This window comes from Motacilla alba, chromosome 8, assembly GCF_015832195.1.
Source record: "Motacilla alba alba isolate MOTALB_02 chromosome 8, Motacilla_alba_V1.0_pri, whole genome shotgun sequence".
Classification (NCBI taxonomy): Eukaryota; Metazoa; Chordata; class Aves; order Passeriformes; family Motacillidae; genus Motacilla; species Motacilla alba.
Window position 1 is genome coordinate 4,091,827 of NC_052023.1, and position 19,852 is coordinate 4,111,678.

General features: G+C 46.2%; 1 protein-coding gene across 1 annotated transcript; it reads left to right on the plus strand.

The window, feature by feature from the left end:
- The first annotated feature begins 1,172 nt into the window (after positions 1-1,172).
- C8B (complement C8 beta chain) lies at positions 1,173-19,709 on the plus strand. The gene is made up of 12 exons (XM_038144925.1): positions 1,173-2,627; positions 3,970-4,111; positions 5,156-5,297; positions 5,999-6,140; positions 8,186-8,318; positions 8,948-9,145; positions 10,490-10,730; positions 12,456-12,584; positions 13,295-13,458; positions 15,599-15,752; positions 17,688-17,756; positions 19,116-19,709. Exons 1-12 carry the CDS (start codon positions 2,563-2,565, stop codon positions 19,265-19,267), a joined length of 1,731 nt encoding a protein of 576 aa, XP_038000853.1. The 5' UTR covers positions 1,173-2,562; the 3' UTR covers positions 19,268-19,709.
- Positions 19,710-19,852: the final 143 nt, after the last annotated feature.

Consider the following 19,852-nt stretch of genomic DNA (forward strand, 5'->3'; position numbering starts at 1 on the left):
TTTTCCACAGAAGGAAACAAGTTCTGAGTTCTGAAGCAGGGAATAAAACAGTTTTCTCAGAGGAGAAAAAGCAACTTTTTGAGAAGTGCACTGATAATTCTGCAAACAGCTGCTTGCTGGCTCCAGTCTGATCTTCCTTTCAGCTCTGCTGTGTTTCAGTTTTTCTTTTAACAGGAAACTGCCATTTAAAGAACCATCATGTTTGGTGAAACTGTAGAGGATTTATTTAGAGGGAGCAAAGCACCCCAAACGTGGGATATGAACTCTGCAAAGGATGTGTTGCACTTGCAGGCTCCATTTTCATGGTGGGAGTTTGATTTTCAAGTGTGATAAATCCTAATTCAGCAACTTAGAGAGTTGGTTTGGGACTTCAGCTCTGCAGAAAGCCACAGTCACCAGTGGAGAAGGAGCAGCAATGGAAAAGAGGACAACAATGGAAAAGAGGCAACTTTCCCCCTGATCCATGGAGCCAAGGAAGCAGAAAATGACCTGTGCTTGCTGTCATAAATTTCATGTGTTAGACCTACTTCTAATTAAATCAGGTTGTAAATTATGTGTAACACCTGATGGTGCTTTTTAGTTCTCTCTGAAAAATGTGTTGAGCTGTAGGAAATTCTGTCTCCTGGGTCCCTGCTCCTGTTTTAGCCTCACTTCTGGTAATTCACCACTCCTTCTGCGTGTTCATTCACCACTGAGATGTGCTTGGTGAGAGGCAGCAAGACAAAGACAAGCAGCAGAGAGAAGCTTGAAAATTCCACATGCTGGGATCACTGTCACGGTTTGAAGTTATATCTAGAGGGGGCTCTGTGTTTATAATCTTGGTTTATCTTTTACTGATGTTGAAATATTGGATGTGTGCTGTATTTCCCAGCCAGCAAAGGTCCTGTGGATGGAGAGGTCTTTCTGTAAGTGGGTCTTTTTTTTTTTTGTTTTGTTTTCTTTTTTGTCATGGACAAATGATTAACAACTGAATCAATTGTGCCAGGGGTTGAGCAAGCTGTATCACACAGGCACATCTTGGGTTCAAGCTGGGGCATCTTGGGTTCAAGCTGGGGCAAAGTCATTTGGAAGAAAAAAAATCAGGCGAAAAAGGCAAACAGAAAGCTTTGCATGGCCTGAATCATCTCCCCTAACAGTTTGTCCTCAATGTCTAGAGGGCAGCTTATCACTGTGCTCAGTAACTCTGGGTTAAAAAAGGGCTGCCTGAAATACAATCTTTTATTTGGAGCAGATTCCTGCAAGGATTCAGTTAATGTGCTTCTCTGTGTTAAATTGTTATCATCAGGCTGCCAAACCAGAAAGATGTCTCAGCCAGCTGCTGATTTTGCAGGGACGTGGCTCCACAGGCAGAATAATGTCATTTGTAAGGTAACAGTGACACATTAAGGTGTGGCACTCAGCCAGGTAATGGCACCGAGGTTGTTGGGTTTGTTTGTTATTAGTGAACATGAATCATTTTATGTATAGCACCCATCATTGCCATACTGAGCAAATTAAAATGTATTTACTCTTTGTATCACCAAGGCACTCAGAGATGTGTCCCAGGTGAGAGATTGTGCTGCTGAAAGCCAGAGTTGCATGAGTCAGGCTCTGTCTTCTCAAAGACCTTGTCCAGCAAGGGGAAGGGTGGGAAAACACAATGATACTCCTCATGTTGTGCAGGGAAACACAGATTCAGAGAACTTTGCTCTCTCTACGATGCTTGCTGTAGGCTAAGACTAATAGGAAAATGAAAGGAAAGACTCTTGTGTCTCAGGAATCAAAAAGCTGTACCTGGAGGGAGAAGCAGCAGGATGTGAAGGCTCAACAGGCAACCAAAGAAAAACTCTTCCAGGTTCTGTCTGATCTGCCTTTGAAAGCCCAGCTGAACTGATTGATGGCCACCAGCCCATGGTAAGTTCTCAGCCCAGTCAGGACCATTTAAGAGAGAGAATGACTCAGTGTCGCGGCCAGAAAACACCGAGACATTACATTTTATACCCTGACAGGTTCTGCTTTCATGGGCTCAGGACTTTGGGGATGTGGAGCAGAGAATGTCTGTGGCATGGCCCAGCCAGGGCTGGGGCTCTTGTCCTCCCCAGCAGCAGGAGAGACAGGGAAGGCACTCTCAGGGAAAAGGCTTTCCCTGAGGCATGAGAATAAGTGCTTCTGCCTCGTGTCTGACCTTCCTCTGGAAGACAGACATGAAAAGCAGCAATAAATAAATGATTCTGCACTCCCTTCCTAGAAAGCTGACTTGAGTTTACTTATCACTTCCTTCTTGCCAAGACTCAAATATGTTTCGTTTGTTGAAATATTCATTTTCCCCGTCCCTTGAAAGGAGCATTACAAAGGAAGGTGCACATTGCTCCTAGGCAGAGCTTTGCTTGCCTCGGGAAAGCCGTGCGCTAACCACTGCAGCGTTTACCTTGTGAGCCTGCCAGGAGCTGGGTCATCTGCTGTTTACAGGCTGGCAGAGCAGCTCTGCAGTTCCTCTTTTTGTGCTTGAACCCTGTTCAAGCCCCCACGGCAGACGGGGTGGGGGCGTTGGTGGTGTGGGACCTCCAGCAGCACCTCGGAGCAATGAGCGTCCAACTGCTGCTGCTGCTCTGCACTGTGCTGGGCACCCACCCTGCTCGTGCCTTTGGGTGAGTGAGAGTTTCTGGAGCCACAGGCAGGGGATGACAGGAGAAACCATCAGGCTCAGCACAGGCTTTGGTGTTGTAGGGGCTCTAATTGCTGTCGTGAGTGATTTCTGCGTCTCTAATGAACGGCAGAAGACGTCGTTTGGGCATAGGGCAGCGTTTCTGCCTTCAGAGGAGCAATCCTGGTGATAAATTGGAGCTGACAAATTGCCACGCTCGTGTTGTAACGTGGAATTGGTTGAACATGCAGCCTCCTTCCATGCTGGCTGCCCCACAGAGGGCTGGGCACACGGGGTTGTTTCCTTCAAGTGCAGAAATGGTGAGAATGTGGCTGAGAGCCGTTCCTCTCTCTGCCGGTGTAATAGATTTTGCTGTTTCAGAGAACTACATCTTGTAATCTTTCCAATCTAACTATATTTTTGCACTGTTCTCTGAACTTTGAGCTTTGATTTCATGCCTCAGCAAGCTGATGAGGTTTTGTAATTCCTTTATTCTGTGTGATTTTTAATATGCTATAATGGGAACCCCATGCCAGGCACTAAATCATACTTAAAGCTTCAGCTGATGCTGTTCCTTGTCGGCGTGGAAGAATTGGGAATATCGCTGTGGTAGTTTCCTTGTCAAACGGGGTATGAAAAGAAACCAATTGTCAACATTTTTCTAAGGCTCCCCACTTGAAGGAGGTGCAACAAGGGAGCATTTTTCTGGGACAAGGATTTAATCAGAAATCCTGAATCCACCAAAAAAGAGGCAGCATTTTAACTGTGGCATTGTGGAAACCTTGGAGACAGCTGTCACATGAGGGAGTGAGAGTGGCTGGGGTGAAGAGTAAAAAGGCTCACACTTGGGGTTCAGGTTTGTTACTGGGTTGAAAGGGATTGATGGGTTAATGACTCATGAACTGAGAGCAGAATCTAAGACCACTGCCTTTGGCCAGCTTGGGGGAAAATGGGCTGCTGGGCAAAGAGAGACACTTAAGCCTGGTTTTGAGAAATGCTGAGTGCATGCCAGGCCTTTTCTTGGGACTGATGTGACCTTGGAGCCATGGACTGAGGGCAGCAGCTGGTGGTGAAGGTTTTACTGCTTGCACAGCTTGAGGTGAAGCCCAGATTGGTGGACCATGGGTTTAGTTTCCCATGCAGGCACTGGAGGGTGGACCAGGTTTATACAGAATCAGGGCCAGTGGAATCAATGCCATCAGGATAAGGACTGAAATCCAGAGGTGGTGAGATCTAACAAGTGTTAGTTCTCCTTGGTGTGTGGTTTCACACGGGCATAGGCTGAGGTGCCAGGTCCTCACAGCTCACAGTTCAACAGCCTGAAGCTCTCGTGTTGTTGGACACAGTGGCTGGGAGTCCCCGAGCCCCAGTGACAGCGTGGCCCGGGGCAGGCACGCCCGCTCTGTGAGTGTCCCACCACAGCCCCGCGACTGCCTCCTCTCCTCCTGGTCCCCCTGGAGCAAGTGTGACCCCTGCCAGAAGAAAAGGGTGAGTGTCTGTGCTCTGGGGACCACTGAGAATCCAGGAGGTGGGACCTCCTTCGAGCCATGTCCTTTTTGTCTGTGGGGTGGGGCAGACTGAGGGGGGCTGAGGAGGAAAGCCCTGTACGGGTGAGACCGTGGGTTTTGCTTTCAGGTGGCTTTTAGCTCTTCAGCTCCCCCCTGACCCCCCAGTAATTCCAGTGCTTTCCAGGGTGCCTCACTGTCCTGAGAAGGTGTTTTGCAGGGACTTTACAACACAGTCCTGTCCTTCCAGCATCAGTGCAAGGCACCTTCCCCACTAATGGTCCCCTGTGGGACCAGGAGACAACTCAGTGCCTCTCAGGATTAAGATGCTTTTTCTTGTCTGCCAGCCAGCATTTTCCACGCGAGAAGCCCCATCAAATGAAAGTAATGATCCCAACAGCGTGAAGAGCAAAATCCCCGTTGCTAGAGAGACCTCTGCTAACAAGTTGGAGAAGCTGTTCCCAGGCTTAAGCAGAAATAACCAGTGATGGGAACTGGGGGGAGAGTGAAGCTTCGTATCAAAGAGTTAATCTCAGAAGCCGGGGAAAAAAAGGAGGGACAACATATTGGATGGAGTAATTGACTGCTTCACAGCAGGGCTGTGGGCGGAAAAAAATCCCTAATGATACAGAGGGGCAAGTAAATACACTGACAGAAAATAACAAGGGATGTCGTTACCAGCGCTAATTGAGAGAGAGGAGATGGAACTGGATCCTTCCTTACTCTTGCAAAGTCCCGCACTGCACTGTCAGGCTCATTTAAACAAACTGTCAAAGAAAAGCAAACTTTCCTTCATCCCTTCCAATCCTCAACCCTTCCTCAGTAAAATTAAAACTGTCGCAGATCAGAAACCTTTGAAACGAGGCAAATTACCAGCCTCATACTTCTGTGCTGACACTTTTCTCTTTTAATATGACAGAGCGCGCTTAGATCAGATCCCGGCGACACAAAGTTTGTTTTTCAACCAGAGAAGCGTAAAATTCACCATTTCTGTGCACTTGAGTCAATATTTTTTATTTCATCACAGTACAGATTTGCCCGCCTGGAACAGCCCTCTCAGTTCAGTGGAGAGCCCTGTGATGACTCTGACAGGGAAGCTGAGCAGTGTGTCACAAACAGTCCCTGCAGGAGCAGAGCTCGCTGTGATGGGTTTGTGTGTGCAGTCACAGGTAAGGATTTGGGGATGGTGCTGCTCAGCTAATCAGGTGTCGCTTCTGATGCCACTGTGGTGACCTTTGTTCTTCTAGAGGAGCTTGCTGGGACAGAGGGATGCCAGGAGTTGCCCTGGCTCCTTCCGTGCTTGTGTTTGTGTCAGTGAGTCTGTTAGCCATCTTCAGAATCTCCAAATAGGAAATTATAACCTGGTTATATCAGCAAAATTTGTAGCACAAGGGACAGCAACAGGAGCTCAGCGCCTGGGATGGGGCAAAGGAAAAGCCTCTGCTCTGCATCTTCCACTGTTTTGGTGAGACTGAAAACACTCAGTAATTGTGGACATGGGGAGAGAGGCAAAAAACAATACCATATACAAGGCCTGCTGAAACAGCACATTTGTTCTCTAAAAAAAAAAAAATATATATATATATATATATATATATATATATATATATATATATATTCTATACTTTTTTTTACTTCTAATTATTGTGGATTTTTTCCTAAGATGAGCAAGGAATTTTAAGATTGTGATGTTTTTGAGTGAAACTGAGCAGATGGAATTTGGGGATCCATGCAGATAGAGAAGATTTTTTTTTTTCCCCAGCTAGATTTGAACCATTCATTCCAGAAATTTTCTGTTCAGCTCCTAGACTCCATGTCAGGGAGTGTGATCACAGGTTGTTTTATGGGTGACTTTCCCCTTCCATCCTAGGGAGATGCATTGCACGGAGGCTGCTCTGCAATGGGGATGACGACTGTGGGGACCAGTCAGATGAGAAAAACTGCAAAAAGGTGTTCAGGAAATGTGACCAGAAGATGGAAGAGTATTGGGGAATAGAGAATCTGGCTAAAGGGTAAGGCTGTGATTTTGGTGAGATGCTCTCTTACTTAAAGCTGAGATTGATCTAATGTGACTTCTGACAAACACTGAGCGGAGAAAAGCTGGAGCAGTTGCTGTATCCAGGAGGGAGCTGGGATCCAGGAGCCTGATCCAAAGCCTGGGGGACATTGACCTGTTGGAGCAAGTCCAGAGAAGGTCACCAAGTTGGTCAGAGGGATGAAAGGCTGAGGGAATTGGGGTTGTTCAGCCTGGAGAAAAGAAGGCTCTGGGGTGACCCCTTTGCAGCCTTTCACCTGAAGGAGTGAACAGGAGAGATGAAGAGAGGTGATTCACAAGGGCCTGGAGGGACAGCACAAGAGGGAATGGCTCCCCAATGCCAGAGGACAGGGTTAGACGGGGTATTGGGAATAAATTCACTCCTGTGAGGGTGGTGAGGCCCTGGTACAGGGTGCCCAGAGAAGCTGTGGCTGCTCCTGGATCCCTGGAAGTGTCCAAGACCAGGTTGGAAAGGGCTTGGAACAACCTGGGATGGTGGAAGGTGTCCCTGCCTGTGGCAGGGGGTGGGACTAAATAACCTTTAAAGGGCCTTCCTAACCCAAAATTTTCCATTAATCCTTGACTTTGTATTCTTACACCCTGTATTGGTTTGGTGGGGAGGACGAAAGGTGTTCAAATTCCTTTGATTTCTTCCCTGACATTGAGAGGTGGTGGAAGTTTTGTGCTTTGTATGAGTGGGGTAGGGTAAACCTGCATATTAGCAGCTCTGTGGGGATTAAAATCTAACTCTGAATTGATTCAGCTTTTGCAGGCTAAGATTGTGACAACTTTCCATAAGATCAGACTGTGGAAAGACAGGTTTTTTTCTTACTCTGCAGGGAAAAAATTGCTTTTTACATTACAAAAAAAAAAAAAAAAAGAAAAAGGAAAATCATATTGCAAGAAAAAAATAATTTTCTCATTATTCTCTGGAGATATGGCTTCTGCACATGTCATTGCTAATGCTTTGTACTTCTGAGTTTAATCAAAATTAAAAATAATGTTGGACAATTATAGGAACATGCTTCTCATCTCTTTGAAGCTACAATTGCTCAGTAATTTGCTTTTAGTGGACTTCCCTTTTTTCCCAGATTGTTCTAAAATTAGAGTTAATTTTTTTACAGCTTCAGTGTCATTATCATGCAAGCCTCTCTCCCCAAAATCAAGAGAGGCAGATCCAACAGAATCCTGGAGCACTGATAGTTTTTGGGTGGGTTTTTTTTGTTTGTTTGTTTTTTGTTTGTTTTTTTTTTGTTTTTTTTTTTTAATGAAGTTTCACCCCACCAGCATCAATGGGAAAAGCCAGTGATGGGGTTTAATCTCCTCATCTCCACAAACTCCTTTCTTAGAGCAGACAGGTTAAGGTTTCTGTCCATCAGCCACTGAAATCAAAGGAAAACTCCCTGTGCTTTCAAGGATTAGTTGAGCTGTTGCTTGAGTGCCTCTTTTCTTGTTCCCCAACAATTTGTACTGTGATCTGCTGACCTCTAGTTGACCCTTGGCCAACCTGGCAAAGAGTTTGGCTGATAAAACCAGAATGAAGAAGTGGGAATTAAAAATCAGTCTGGATTGATGGCAAACCTGGCTTTGAAGGTTCTGGTGGGTGCTGTGGATATTTGGGGGTGCTCAGGGTGAGCAGCATGGTGGGGTGGGGGTTTGGCTGATCCAGTTTGTTCTGCTCTTCCTGGAGAGTTCCAGTAAAGGCCACAAAGCTGCCAGTGCTGGTGGCAGTAACACTGGTGCCATTCACAGCTGGGGGATGAAAATTGCCATTTATATTCATCAAGTGTCAGAATTCAACTCTGTCTTTTGCTTTCTCATTAGTCAGGTCCTTCTGCAGCGCCTGGGTTGGTTGGACAGTGAAAGAGGCCAAGCTTTCTTTTGGGTTTCAGAATAAAGAAGTGTGAAACAAAGAGCCTGTGGCCAAATAAAACAATCTTTTGCTTTTCTCAGCCAAGACATTCAGTGTTTAGCTCTGAATTGATGGTAGCATAAAATATTGCTGTTCTGCTTCACCTACAGGTTGAATGTGTTCACAAACAGCCTGGAGGGGTTGGTCCTTGATCACAGGTACTATGCTGGGGGATGTTCTCCCCATTACATCACAGACACGAGGTTCAGGAAGCCCTACAACGTGGAAAGCTACATGCCAGAGGTGCGTGCCAGATGTGTCTGCAAAGAAACACACACACACACATATTCCAATGGATTTAGTGCCCAAAGCTTCATTGCTGGGTCATTTTGTAAAAAAAAATCACAAAATTCTTGACACCCAATAGGATCAGGCTGATTTTACCCTATTCTAGAACATCCTCAAACCCCTCACACTCCACGATGTTGAACACACCACAGGCTTTGTGTGAAAACTTGTTCCTGTCATGCATCAAAGCTGTATTTCAAATGTCACATATTTGACCTTAGTGCTCCTGATGGCATGATGTTTTTGAGTGCTGCCCACGAGGAAACCTTTTCTTTTTAGAATTTGTACTTTAATTGATGCCTGTGTTTGAGATTTCACCTTCATTGCATAAGATTGACATATTAAGTGAAAGCCTGAGGACCTTTCAGTATGGAGGAGATAGGAGCTTTCCTGCTGCTGTAAATCAAGTATTCTTGAAGTACCAGTGTTAATAATAATAGTGCTTTGCAATTATACAAGGCTTTTCATCTTCAAAGTGCAAGCATTAATTCACAAGTATATTTGTGTCTGCATTCCTTCCCCACGCTTCAGGTGTACAATCACTGTGCAGGAAATGAGACGTGTTGTTTTTCCTTTCTGTTTAGACCAAAGGCAAATATGAATTTACAATGACTGAATATGACTCCTACTCAAATTATGAAAGCAGTGTCCTGAAGGCAAAAGCTACGCAGTCAAGCTTCAGCATTGGTATAAAAATACCAAAAGTGTTTGAACTTGGTTACAGTTCGAATGACATGAGGTTCAAGAAGTTCATGCAGAGGATGAAAAGATTTTCTTCAAGTGTAAGCACTGCTCCACCTAATTCCCTGCTAACGTGTTCCTAGTAAATGTATGTGTTTGTGTGTGTGTTGGTTTGAGGCTCCTCCTCAGGTCAGCAGCCAGGACTGGGATAAATCAAATCCTTTCCCCAACTGGATTCTGCCATTTGTTCAAGTCTTGACTACCCCCACAATGCCTTCCTTTGTGCTTGCAGCATCCAGGAGCTTTTCCATTCAGCTCTCAGCCAGGATCTGGGCTGCTGGGCCTTTGAAATCAGCCACAACTTGTTGAGAGGACTCAGTGATGCTTGAGGGTCCTTCCAGCTGTGGATTTTCTCTGATTCTCAGTGTGGTCTGTCCACTGCCCTGCTGGGCATCCACCTTTGAATGCTTGTAGTGAAAAATTGAAACTGAAAAGCCTGTTCAACTTGAATCTGGAACTCCTACGACTGCCATCATTTGTTTTCTTTTTTTTTTTCATCTGTTATTGCCATAAACAAAGGTAGGTCATATCAGTGGTGTAATACTATCACCAATCTGTGTCTCCTTTCAGTATAAAGTGTACTCAGGAATGGCGAAGTATTCCTTGCATTTTTTTCCTGCAAAGTGGAATTTCTCACAAGATCAGAGGTTGATGAGAAGCATTTGCAACAGATACCCAAAAGAAACCAAATATTAAGTCCTGATTTTATTATTTAAGCTGCAGCATTCTATACTGATCCCTCCCTGATGTGCTTGTCCTGCTGGCCCAGACAACTGAACACTAAATCCTTTGAACATAATGGAGGACATTTTCTGTTCCAGACTTTGATGCCAGAAAGGGGAGAGAAAAAAATTATCCATGTTTACATATCTACACAGAGCCATGTAAATATGTGTGTGTGAGAGAGAGTGTGTTTGTGTTTTCTTTCCTTTCAGTTTTGATAAGTCTGTGAAATATAAATCTGGCTCAGCCAGAGAACGACCATTTCCCATACAAATCATTATTGCAGATGTCAGAATTTTTCAGGGGGGAGCTTGTGAGAGATGAGGTTTCATTAGGGGTAAAGCAGTCCTGCAGCATGCCGAGGTGTCCTTGCATTCTGGATGTGCCACAGCAGAACCTGGGCCCTGCCTTTTCCTGTGTCCCAGTCATGCCCTGACTCTCAGGAACTTTTACTACTGAAAGTTTTGCTTTTGCAAAAAATTGGAGGTTTTTTTAGGAGATGAAGAATAGTTAGGAAATTTCCAGTTAGAAGATTTCCAGTTGGAAACTGTGAAATCAATAAATCCCGACCAGCACTGATGCTTTAACTGCAAATAACAAATTCCCCTTGCCATGAGAATGACATCCCTTGCTCCTGCTGGCTTCTCCTGCCTTTCCTGCAGTCCAGCAAGTTCATCCACGCCCGTTCTGAGCTGGCTGTTGGTGTTTACAAGCTGAAGGCCCGGGCCCTGATGCTGCACCACGAGTTCCTGCGGCGGCTGCGGCAGCTGCCCACGGAGTACAGCTACGGAGAGTACCGGGAGCTGCTCAGGGATTTTGGGACACACTTCATCCAGGAGGCCACTCTTGGAGGCATCTACGAGTACACCTTGGTCATGAACAGCGACGAGCTCCGCAGGGCGGGTACGTGCAGCTGATGGTGGGGAAGGAGCTTTGGGGGCAGATTTTGGGTGGGAAAACCTCTGTGCAGGCACACAGGGATGGCTCAGGTCTGAGAGGGAGGTGATGGGAGAAGGAGTCAACAGCATCTCAAAGAAATCCTGCAGGAAATGTGGGAGTAGAGGTGCTCCTTGGCGGTGAATGAAGAGGTTTTCAAAGCATGCTCAGCGTCATGGGCTGGATTTAGTTCACAAAGCCCTGTGGCAAGCATTTTAGACAACACGCTTTAGAGGCTGACAAGGTGTTGAGATGAATGAGAATCGTGGATCTTAACACTTCTGTTAGCTTTGAAAAGCTTCACCCGAGTTCTTTTTCCACTGCCTTTCAAATGGCAGTCTTGGAACACCTTTAGCCTCGAGAGCTTTTCCAGCATGTAGGAAACAGTAAATAATTTGCTGGGTGACTCTTGTGCCTGACATTGCTCCTGCTCTTTGGCTCTGGCTCCCTTTGTTGTGAGAAATGATGATTGTTGTGTAGGACAGAGCGAGCAGTGTGACATTAATCAATAGCTGCACTCTCAATTATTTATTCATTGGCAGGGGAGTGAGGAACTGCCTCTGCTGTCTGTTTGCAGAGGCATTCACTGGGCTCTGCTTTGTGTAATACTCTGCTTGTTTGTTCTTCTGCTGTGTGGGAAGTTCCTTACCCTGGAGTCAGAGAGAGGGACAGAATTTAGATTCACATTTCAGGTATTCAAATTTAACAGAGTTTCCCAGTTTCTCAGCTGTTGCTCACAAGCCACGTTTGTTTGAATTAAAGTGCTTTATTGTTTGCATCAAAATGCTCAGTGTCTGCTGGCCCAGATCAGGATCCTGCAGCAACAACAATGTTTTCACACAAGTGCTGAGCTGGGCTGTAAGTTCTCAGCAGGGTTTTGTAGGTCCAGTCTGAGCATTCAGGTTTTGCCCTTCAAATCTCTCATTGTATTTGTACTGTCTGTGCTGGAACTGAAATTTTCTCTTGCGGATCTGGTATCCCAGCCTGAGTGACATGGTTGGTACTTGCTCTGCCCTCACACAGAATCCAATCTGCCACATCTTAAAATCATGGAGTCCTTCAGGTTGGAAAAGCTCTCAAAGATCAGGGAGTCCAGCTGTTAACCCAGCACTGCAAGGCCACCACTAAACCATGTCCCCAAGTGCCACATCCACATGTCCCATGAATCCCTCTGGGGTTGGTGACTCCACTTTGCCCTGGGGAACCTCTTCCAGGGCTTGATAATGCTTTTGGTGAAGAAATGTTTCCTGGTATCCAGTCTAAATTTCCAGGTAGCACTTAAGGCTCTTCTGGCAGCAGAGAATTGGAGATGTGAGCTGGGAAAAATAGGAAAAGCTATTTCATCTATTCCTCTTGAAGGAATTCTGAGGATGGGGAGGGGTGGTGGGTAGTCTGTGCTTAGACATCCTCTGTTTTCCTACCTACTGCAGCTCTGCTTAACCCAGTACAGCTGGGTGGATGAATAAAATCCTCCTTGCAGTTCCACTTGGCTTCTGAGTTCTGTAAAACATAGAGATTTCATTTCATATAGTACTGTTAAGTATCAAAAAATCCCCCAAAAATAATCTTCTTCATCATATCTTGTTTTTCTTGTCCTTAAGCAAAAATACTTATCAACTCTCATTTTCTGTGTATGTGGACATAAAACATGAAACAGTTGTATTAAAACCTTACAATTTTTGTGTATTTAAGGTTATTCTCTGAGTGATGTCCAGAAATGTGCACAGAAGGGCTTTAACGTTGCTGTGAATTTTGGTAAATTCTCTGTGGGGCTTGGAGTAGATTCAGCTGGCTGCAAAGCCCTTTTGAAAGAGATTGGAGGTAAGCACAAAACACTTCTGCCATTTCATTTCTTTGTCACAGTGAAAGGAAGGTTTTGTCATCTTGCCTGCCTGAAATATTTCCCCACTCCCTCACAGCCACTTTTGAGTCTGGGAGCTAACCCAGCCAGGCTTAACAGAGGGGGAAGTACCTCAGAGCTTGGGGTTTTTCCTAGATTTTCTGTGTAGAGGGGAAATATCTGCTCAGCATCCCAAGGAGATGATCAACCATCACCCACCTGGCCAGCTCTGTGTTAAATATCAACCCCCACCTCTCAGCAGGGCAACCCAGCACGCCTCTTTTTGCATCCTGATGGGGAAAACAGGGAGGTGATGGTGTTGTGGGAGCCTCTGGGGACGTGGGGAGCTGGGGGTGTGCAAGGGAGGAAGGTGCACCTGGAAATCCATGGGGGAGAACAGGGAATATTGCCGGTGGTGAGGAGCATGGGGTTGGGGAAGGACCTGTGAGCTTAAAACCATGGGGAAGGAATTTAGGGGAGGGATGCAGGGTGCAGGATGGGGAATTCCTGCAGGGGAGCAGGAGGGACACAGGACACACTTTGCAGGAAACCAGGTGAGCAGCGCTTTTCCTTTGCCCTCTGGGTGGGACGGGTCCTGCCTGGGAGCGTTTTTGGCGTCAGCTGATAACTGCAGCCCACAAAGGCACAATGTGGGCACAGCTGGGCACTTCCTTGAGTGCATTTTTTGCAGACAGCACTGCCAGGAAGCAGTTTGTGGAGGATTTCGTGGTGCTGGTCCGTGGAGGAGCGAGTGAAGACATCACCACGCTGGCCCACAAGGACCTGCCCACAGCCCAGCTCATGCAGCAGTGGGGAGATGCTGTGCAGTACAACCCTGAGATCATAAAGCTGAAGGTACTGCACCCTCCACTTCCTCCAGCCTCAGCTGAGCTCCTTGGGGAACTCTTGTGTTTAAATAAGCAGGATTTAGAGGTAAAAAAACCCAAACAAACAGGAATAACAGACCTTATTGTGCAGCTTCTATAGGTGAGTATTCAGAAAGGCAAAGGTGGGATGCTTTAAAGGGACTGTGGTTGGAAATACACAAAGTAAGCAGCTTTAACCCTTTAACTTGGCTGTGCAGATGTCATTTCTTGCTGCCTTCCAGGCTGATCAGATGATCACCTTCTGTTTTACCAATGTATAACTTACCAAAAATTGTATCTGGCAGCATATATTTTATAAGGACTTCTGTTTTCCGTGATGTTTATCAATTTCTGTGAGCACCGGTGACCATTCTTTCAGGTGCTTCATTGTGCATGCCTGGGTGTTTGTGCAGCTTAGCTGAACCTTAAAAACAGGAGTTAGGCCTTGAAGAGTCGAGGATTTTTGATACCTGGAGAGTTTTAGAAATGCAAAAAAGCAAGCAGAAGTGTGCAGCAATTCCGCCTCATCATCTGTAATGTCAAAATGAGTGAATAGTACAAAGGTGCAAGAGAACATCCTTTTAAAGAGGAATTTGGACTGGTAGAGGTGGAAGTTGATTTATAGTTGTTTTTTCCTTGTAAAATTTAATTTCAGGCAAAAATCTTTACATTTGTAAAAGGGGGTTGTTTCTCAAGAAAGAGGTGGATTCTAAAAAGGTGAAGCAAGCAAAAATCAGTAATTTGGAAATACAGCCAGTGCCCATCTGGCACTTGCTGCAGCCCCTGCTGAGCTGTGGATTGACCTTCCAGAAATGCACTGGGAGGTCTCAGGGCAGGAGACAAGAGAAATGCAGCCCTCTGCACCAAATCCCCCACACAGAAAAACCTCCCATGAGGAACTGAGGTGTTCTTTGTCTTGCCTGGCATCACTGACCAGGCTGCCCAGTGAAAAACCTCAGGCAGATGCAATTTGGATTTGGTATCTTCATTTCCATACCAATATCCCTGTGGGGCTGGAAGATCAAAAGTACCAGCGGAGTGTGACTAAATGTCAGCCCAAGAATGCTTAGTTAGGGAAAACTAAAGCAAATCAGTTCATAAATCATCTGCTGGAGGGACTTGGCAGGTCACTCTTAGTGTATTTCCTCATTTGTATGGTCTGGATTCAAAAAGCAAAGTATGGATCACAGATAATTGATGAAGAGTGGATGTACAGCAGCAGGAAATGAGGATTTTTTTTTTTATTGGAACATTCTTTAGTTCTTGTAGTTGGAGCCTGTGTTGACAGGAGGGTGATCTTTCATACTCCTGTGTGTGGGCTGCATGGCAGCATCCCTGCAGTGAGGATGGGAATTTGGGATGGATCCTCTGATGGCACATGCAGTTATCATCCCTCAGGCAGTAATGGGTGACTGGCAGTATTGACACCCCACTTTAACTTTCCCTTGTTCACGGGAGGAAAATAAATGAGTGAGCCAAAGTCTCCTTGGTTCTGCACATTTGCTGTGCTGTGCACACCCTTGTTTTCTCCCCTTGACCCCATCTGCAGATGGAGATCAAATCCTCTCTCTTCTGGAAGGCAATGAAACCCTTATCTGGGCTCCATAAGGATAAAAACCTGCCTTGAAATGCAGGAGTGGTGAAGGTGGAAGTGCTGATGTGAATCCCTGTGACTGGCTGTGCTGGGGGGCTGTAGGAGGAGATTCTTGCGGATGGTTTTTAGGGGATGTTTTTAAAATCAGAGTAAGAGCTCACTCAGAAAATATAAGTTTGGGCAAATCTTATCTAAAAATGTCTGTACCAGAAAAATGGATGAGAAAGGATTTAATGAAACTCCCGTGCAACTTAGCCTGTTTCTTATCCAACAGGTTGGCTGCTGTTTTGTTACACAAAAAGTTTTGTTACTCCTTTGGTGTTGGAAACCAAGGGGAGCATCCCTGGGAGTATTCCTGACATTGTGGCCTCGTTGTTCCCAAGGTTTTAGCAAATAGCAGTGGGAAACCTGGAGCTTGTGCCACACAGCCTCCATTTCCCCCTCCAGCTGTGCCACCACCCAGCCTTGGCATGTTCATGGGAACAAAAGCATGGGAATTAACTGGGAATTAATGCAGTTTCTCCCTTCCCTTTAGGCAGAGCCACTGTATGAGCTGGTGACTCCCTCTGACTTGGCTGATTCCATGAAAATAAAGGAGAATCTGCGCCGGGCTCTGGATGAGTTCCAGCAGGAGAGCAGCTCCTGCCGCTGTGCTCCGTGCCACGGGAATGGCATCCCCTTCCTGAGAGGTACAGAGGTCCTGCTCCTCTTTCCTACCCTTTTGATTGAATTCACAGAGTTCACAGAATGACTGGGTTGGCAGAGACCTTCAAGATCACCGAGTCCAACCCAGCTCCAACAGCTCAGCTAAACCCTGGCACCCAGTGCCACAGCCAGGCTTTGTTAAACACACCCAGGGATGGTGACTCCAGCACCTCCCCAGGCAGCCATTCCAGAACTTTATCTTTAATAAGATAAAGAATCTCAGAATTAATTCCAACCTTTATTTCCCTTGGCACAGCTTGAGACTGTGTCCTCTGGTTCTGTCAGTGCTGCCTGGTGAAAGAGCCCAACCCCACCTGAGCACAGCCACCTTCCAGGGGGTTGTAGAGAGTGATAAGGAAATTAGTTGGGAATTTTTGGGGAGCATGTGGCAAGCAAGTTGCTCTTCAGTTTTTCCTGTCATTTCTTTATCAGGGAATTTACTCTGTGTTTTTAAAGTTGCTGTGTTTGTAGAGTCCTGGTAAGTAAAGACAGTAAATTCAAGGGATGTGTCTTTGTCATGGGAGTGACCATTATCTGTATCAGTTTTGCAGAAGAATTTGTTACTTCTCAGTTATGCATTAAAAAAAAAATCCTTGACATCTTTAAGTCTCCTCCTTTTGCTTTTAAGATTGCTTCCATCCTCCTGGAGAAGTGACTACTGTCTCAGCATTAATTAGTGTTTGTAAAAGGGTTTTGAAGATGAAAAGCCCCATATAAGTGCCAAGCACAGTGATCACCACCACCACCTCCCCCTATTTCTGATAGAAGTTGTCCTCCTCTGTAAGCAGGCTGGGATTTAAAAAATGAAGGGGAAAAATAAATTGAATGAAAACTGCTCTGCCTAAACAAGAGATATATGATGTGATGAGAGCTTCTAACAAAGGGACCATTTTGTCAAGTGCCTAATTCCAATCTGCATCTGCAAAAGTCCTGATGAGAATTGTTATCATCAAATTGTATCTAATGCAGAAATGATCACTTCAGATACCAGCCAGCTGATTGTAGCACTTCAAGCATTTGTCTCATGGTGACCTTTGTTTAAATAACTTTGTAGGAGCTGAGTCCAGGTTAGTATTTCATTTAGGATCTCCTCAGCAGAGGTTTTAAATGACCATGTATTTTCCTGAGTGGGAACTCTTCTCCAGGTTCCTGGCATGGGATGCACATCCCTGGGCAGCCAGAGCAGGGATATTGGGCTTTTCCTCTGCCACAAAGCCAGGTTAGGATATTCCTGTCCTGGTTGCTCTTCCTTGATGCTGCAGTTTGTTCTTTATCAGATTTATCAAAAGCTCTCTCCAGAGACCTCACCAGCAGTGCTGTGTCCAGGTCTGAAACCCCCAAAAGGAGCTGCTGGAGTGAGTCCAGAGGAGGCCACAGGGAAGGCAGGAATAGATGAGATGTTGGGAAGGAATTCCTGGCTGGGAGGGTGGGCAGGCCCTGGCACAGGGTACCCAGAGAAGCTGTGACTCTACCCCTGGGTCCCTGGAAGTGTCCAAGGCCAGGCTGCACAGGGCTTGGAGCCACCTGGGACAGTGGAAGGTGTCCCTGCCCATGGCAGGGGGTGGGATGAGATGAGCTTTAGGGTCCCTCCCGACCCAAACCATTCCAGGGATCTGTGATCTCTTTTGCAGAAGAGCAGGAGGACTCTGTGGTGCCCTGGCTTGAGTGATTGCAGCAGTGAGGCTGAGGTTGAGCTGCAGGGCAGGAACAAATGTCTGGGGAGGTGAGAGGGGGTGCAGGGCAGTCACAGCTCCCCTGTTTATTGGTATTGATCCCTTCAGGCACTGGAGAAAAATGATGCCATTTCACCCACTGTCCCTTCCTCCCAGAAGATGAAGTGCTGGGGAGAAGTGGATGCCTGCTGGGAAATGTGGCTCCAGGTGTGTAATTCCCCCCATCTGTGCTGTGTTTGCTTTCAGGAACAGAGTGTGAGTGCCTGTGTCCCCTCGGCACCAGCGGCACCGCCTGCGAGATCAGCAGGAGCAAAGGTGAGAGGGACCCAGGAGACAATCCCAGCTGGGTTAGGGGTGTCCAGGGGTGGCAGCTGATGGATGGGGACTGATGCCAGCCCTGGCTGTCCCCAGTCTGCCAACCCAGTGCACCCAGCTGGGCCCCTGCAAAGGGGACAGATGTATTTTCCCTGCCCTCTTGAGGAGGAGGGTTTATTTTTGCGTGTACATGCCTTGCAATTGTATCAAAATAGGAATTCCTGCCTAGTTCACAATCCCTGGAAAGCCTCAGGTCTCCTCCTTAGGAAACAGCTCTGTTTCCTAAGTTTTTCCCTTTGATAAAGCCAGCATGTTGCAAACTGTTCTCCCCCAGATATGCTACCGTGCATTTTAATCTTAAAATCTTATTATTCTGTTTTGAAGCATTTATTAATGCTTCCTGGTCACTTTATGTCTCCGCTGTCGCCTGACTGATGTTCCTTACTCTTTCTAGTTTAGGATCATCTATGAATTTAATCATTTTGTTTACTTCTTCCAGCTCATTAATTTAGATGCTAAATAATACCAGATCTCAGGCACCCAGAGCTCTGGCACCAACCCACAATTTGATGCACTGCATTTATCACTGGCTTTGTTTACAGCCTTACCCAGTACTCATTCTGCATGGCTGTGCCCAAACTGAGCCAGGCTGAAATGCACACGAAGCCAAGATTTCTCTGAACAGGGGGTCAATTTTTGGGTATTTCTAAGGCAGTCCATGGAACCTTGAATGGTGGAGTCACTGACACCTTACTTCAATCTGTTTTTTACACTCATAGTCACATCCAACCCTCCCGAAGCTCCCATCCATCCATTTGTCAACACTGTAACTTCATTTCTCGCTCCCATTTCCTCCTTTTATGTGTTGCCTCCGTGATTCTCAGTATTTTGAATTTATGTCACTCACATGCTCAGGGTCCAGAAGAATCAGTGTAATAGGAAAAGCAATGGAGGGAAAGCTGAATAGTCAAGCTGTTGTTCACTGAAGTGCTAACAGTGCCCCTACCACCTCGACACGTGGCTGAGACAAGTTTAGTTGGTCTGTTTCCTATTTAGGCTTGGACTAAGACAAACAGAGAAACATCCTTCAAGCAAATATAAAGCTAATTGCCTTTTCCCCCCTCCCTTTCACATCTTCCTGAAGTGCAGTTTGAACAAACACCAGAAATGCTGAACAGAGAATTAACTCCTCTGAAACAATCCCTCACTGTTAATGACTCCAGAGCATTGTTAGTGATGTGGACAGGGGCAGAGCTGTTAGTATTCAAATACAATTCATGGCAGCTGACAGGTCTCCCCATGGAAAGAGCTGCTTGTTTCTGATGCTCCTTTCCAGCTTTGTTGTTGTTCCTTTTCCAGATGCTGCTGTCAATGGAAACTGGGGGTGCTGGGCCAGCTGGTCCCCGTGTTCAGGAGGTCAGAGGACAAGAAGGCGACAGTGCAACAACCCTGCCCCACAGAATGGTGGCTCCTCCTGCTCAGGGCCAGACTCTGAGACAGTCCCTTGCTAGAAGGAATCAGCAGGGACTCGCACAAAACTGATGGCCAGACTGCTTGGGAAGACATCACCTCACTGGCTTTCTGAGTTGGCCTCGCTCTGCCCTTGGGTCTCATCCCAATCAGAAACATTTCAGGAAACACTGGGAGCTGGGAGGGTGTTAGGAACCACACCTTTGGATGTGCAGCTGTCCCGTGGGACTGAATGTGCTTACTGACCTCAATATTTTGCCTTTTCCCTGTGTTTATTACAGTGGGCTAAATGAGACAAGCTTTATCTCTGTCTGTATTTGGTAGCTGCATGATTTCAAATTGTACTGTCTTCTTGTTGAAGGTTCCTTTGAGATAAGAAGAGACACTTTGATCTTTCGTGCAGCAGGATGTGCACTGATGCACAGCTCCTGTGTCGTGTGGAGCAAAATCCAGCACATTAAAGCCTAAATCTCAACGAGCACAGCAGTGTATAATGTGACATTTAGAGCCACTGTGCCTCACTACCCTGCTTTCCCAATTTATTGCACTGTTCCCACCCCTGCCATGGGCAGGAACACTTTCCACTAGCCCAGGTTGCTCCAAGCCCTGTCCAACCTGGCCCTGGA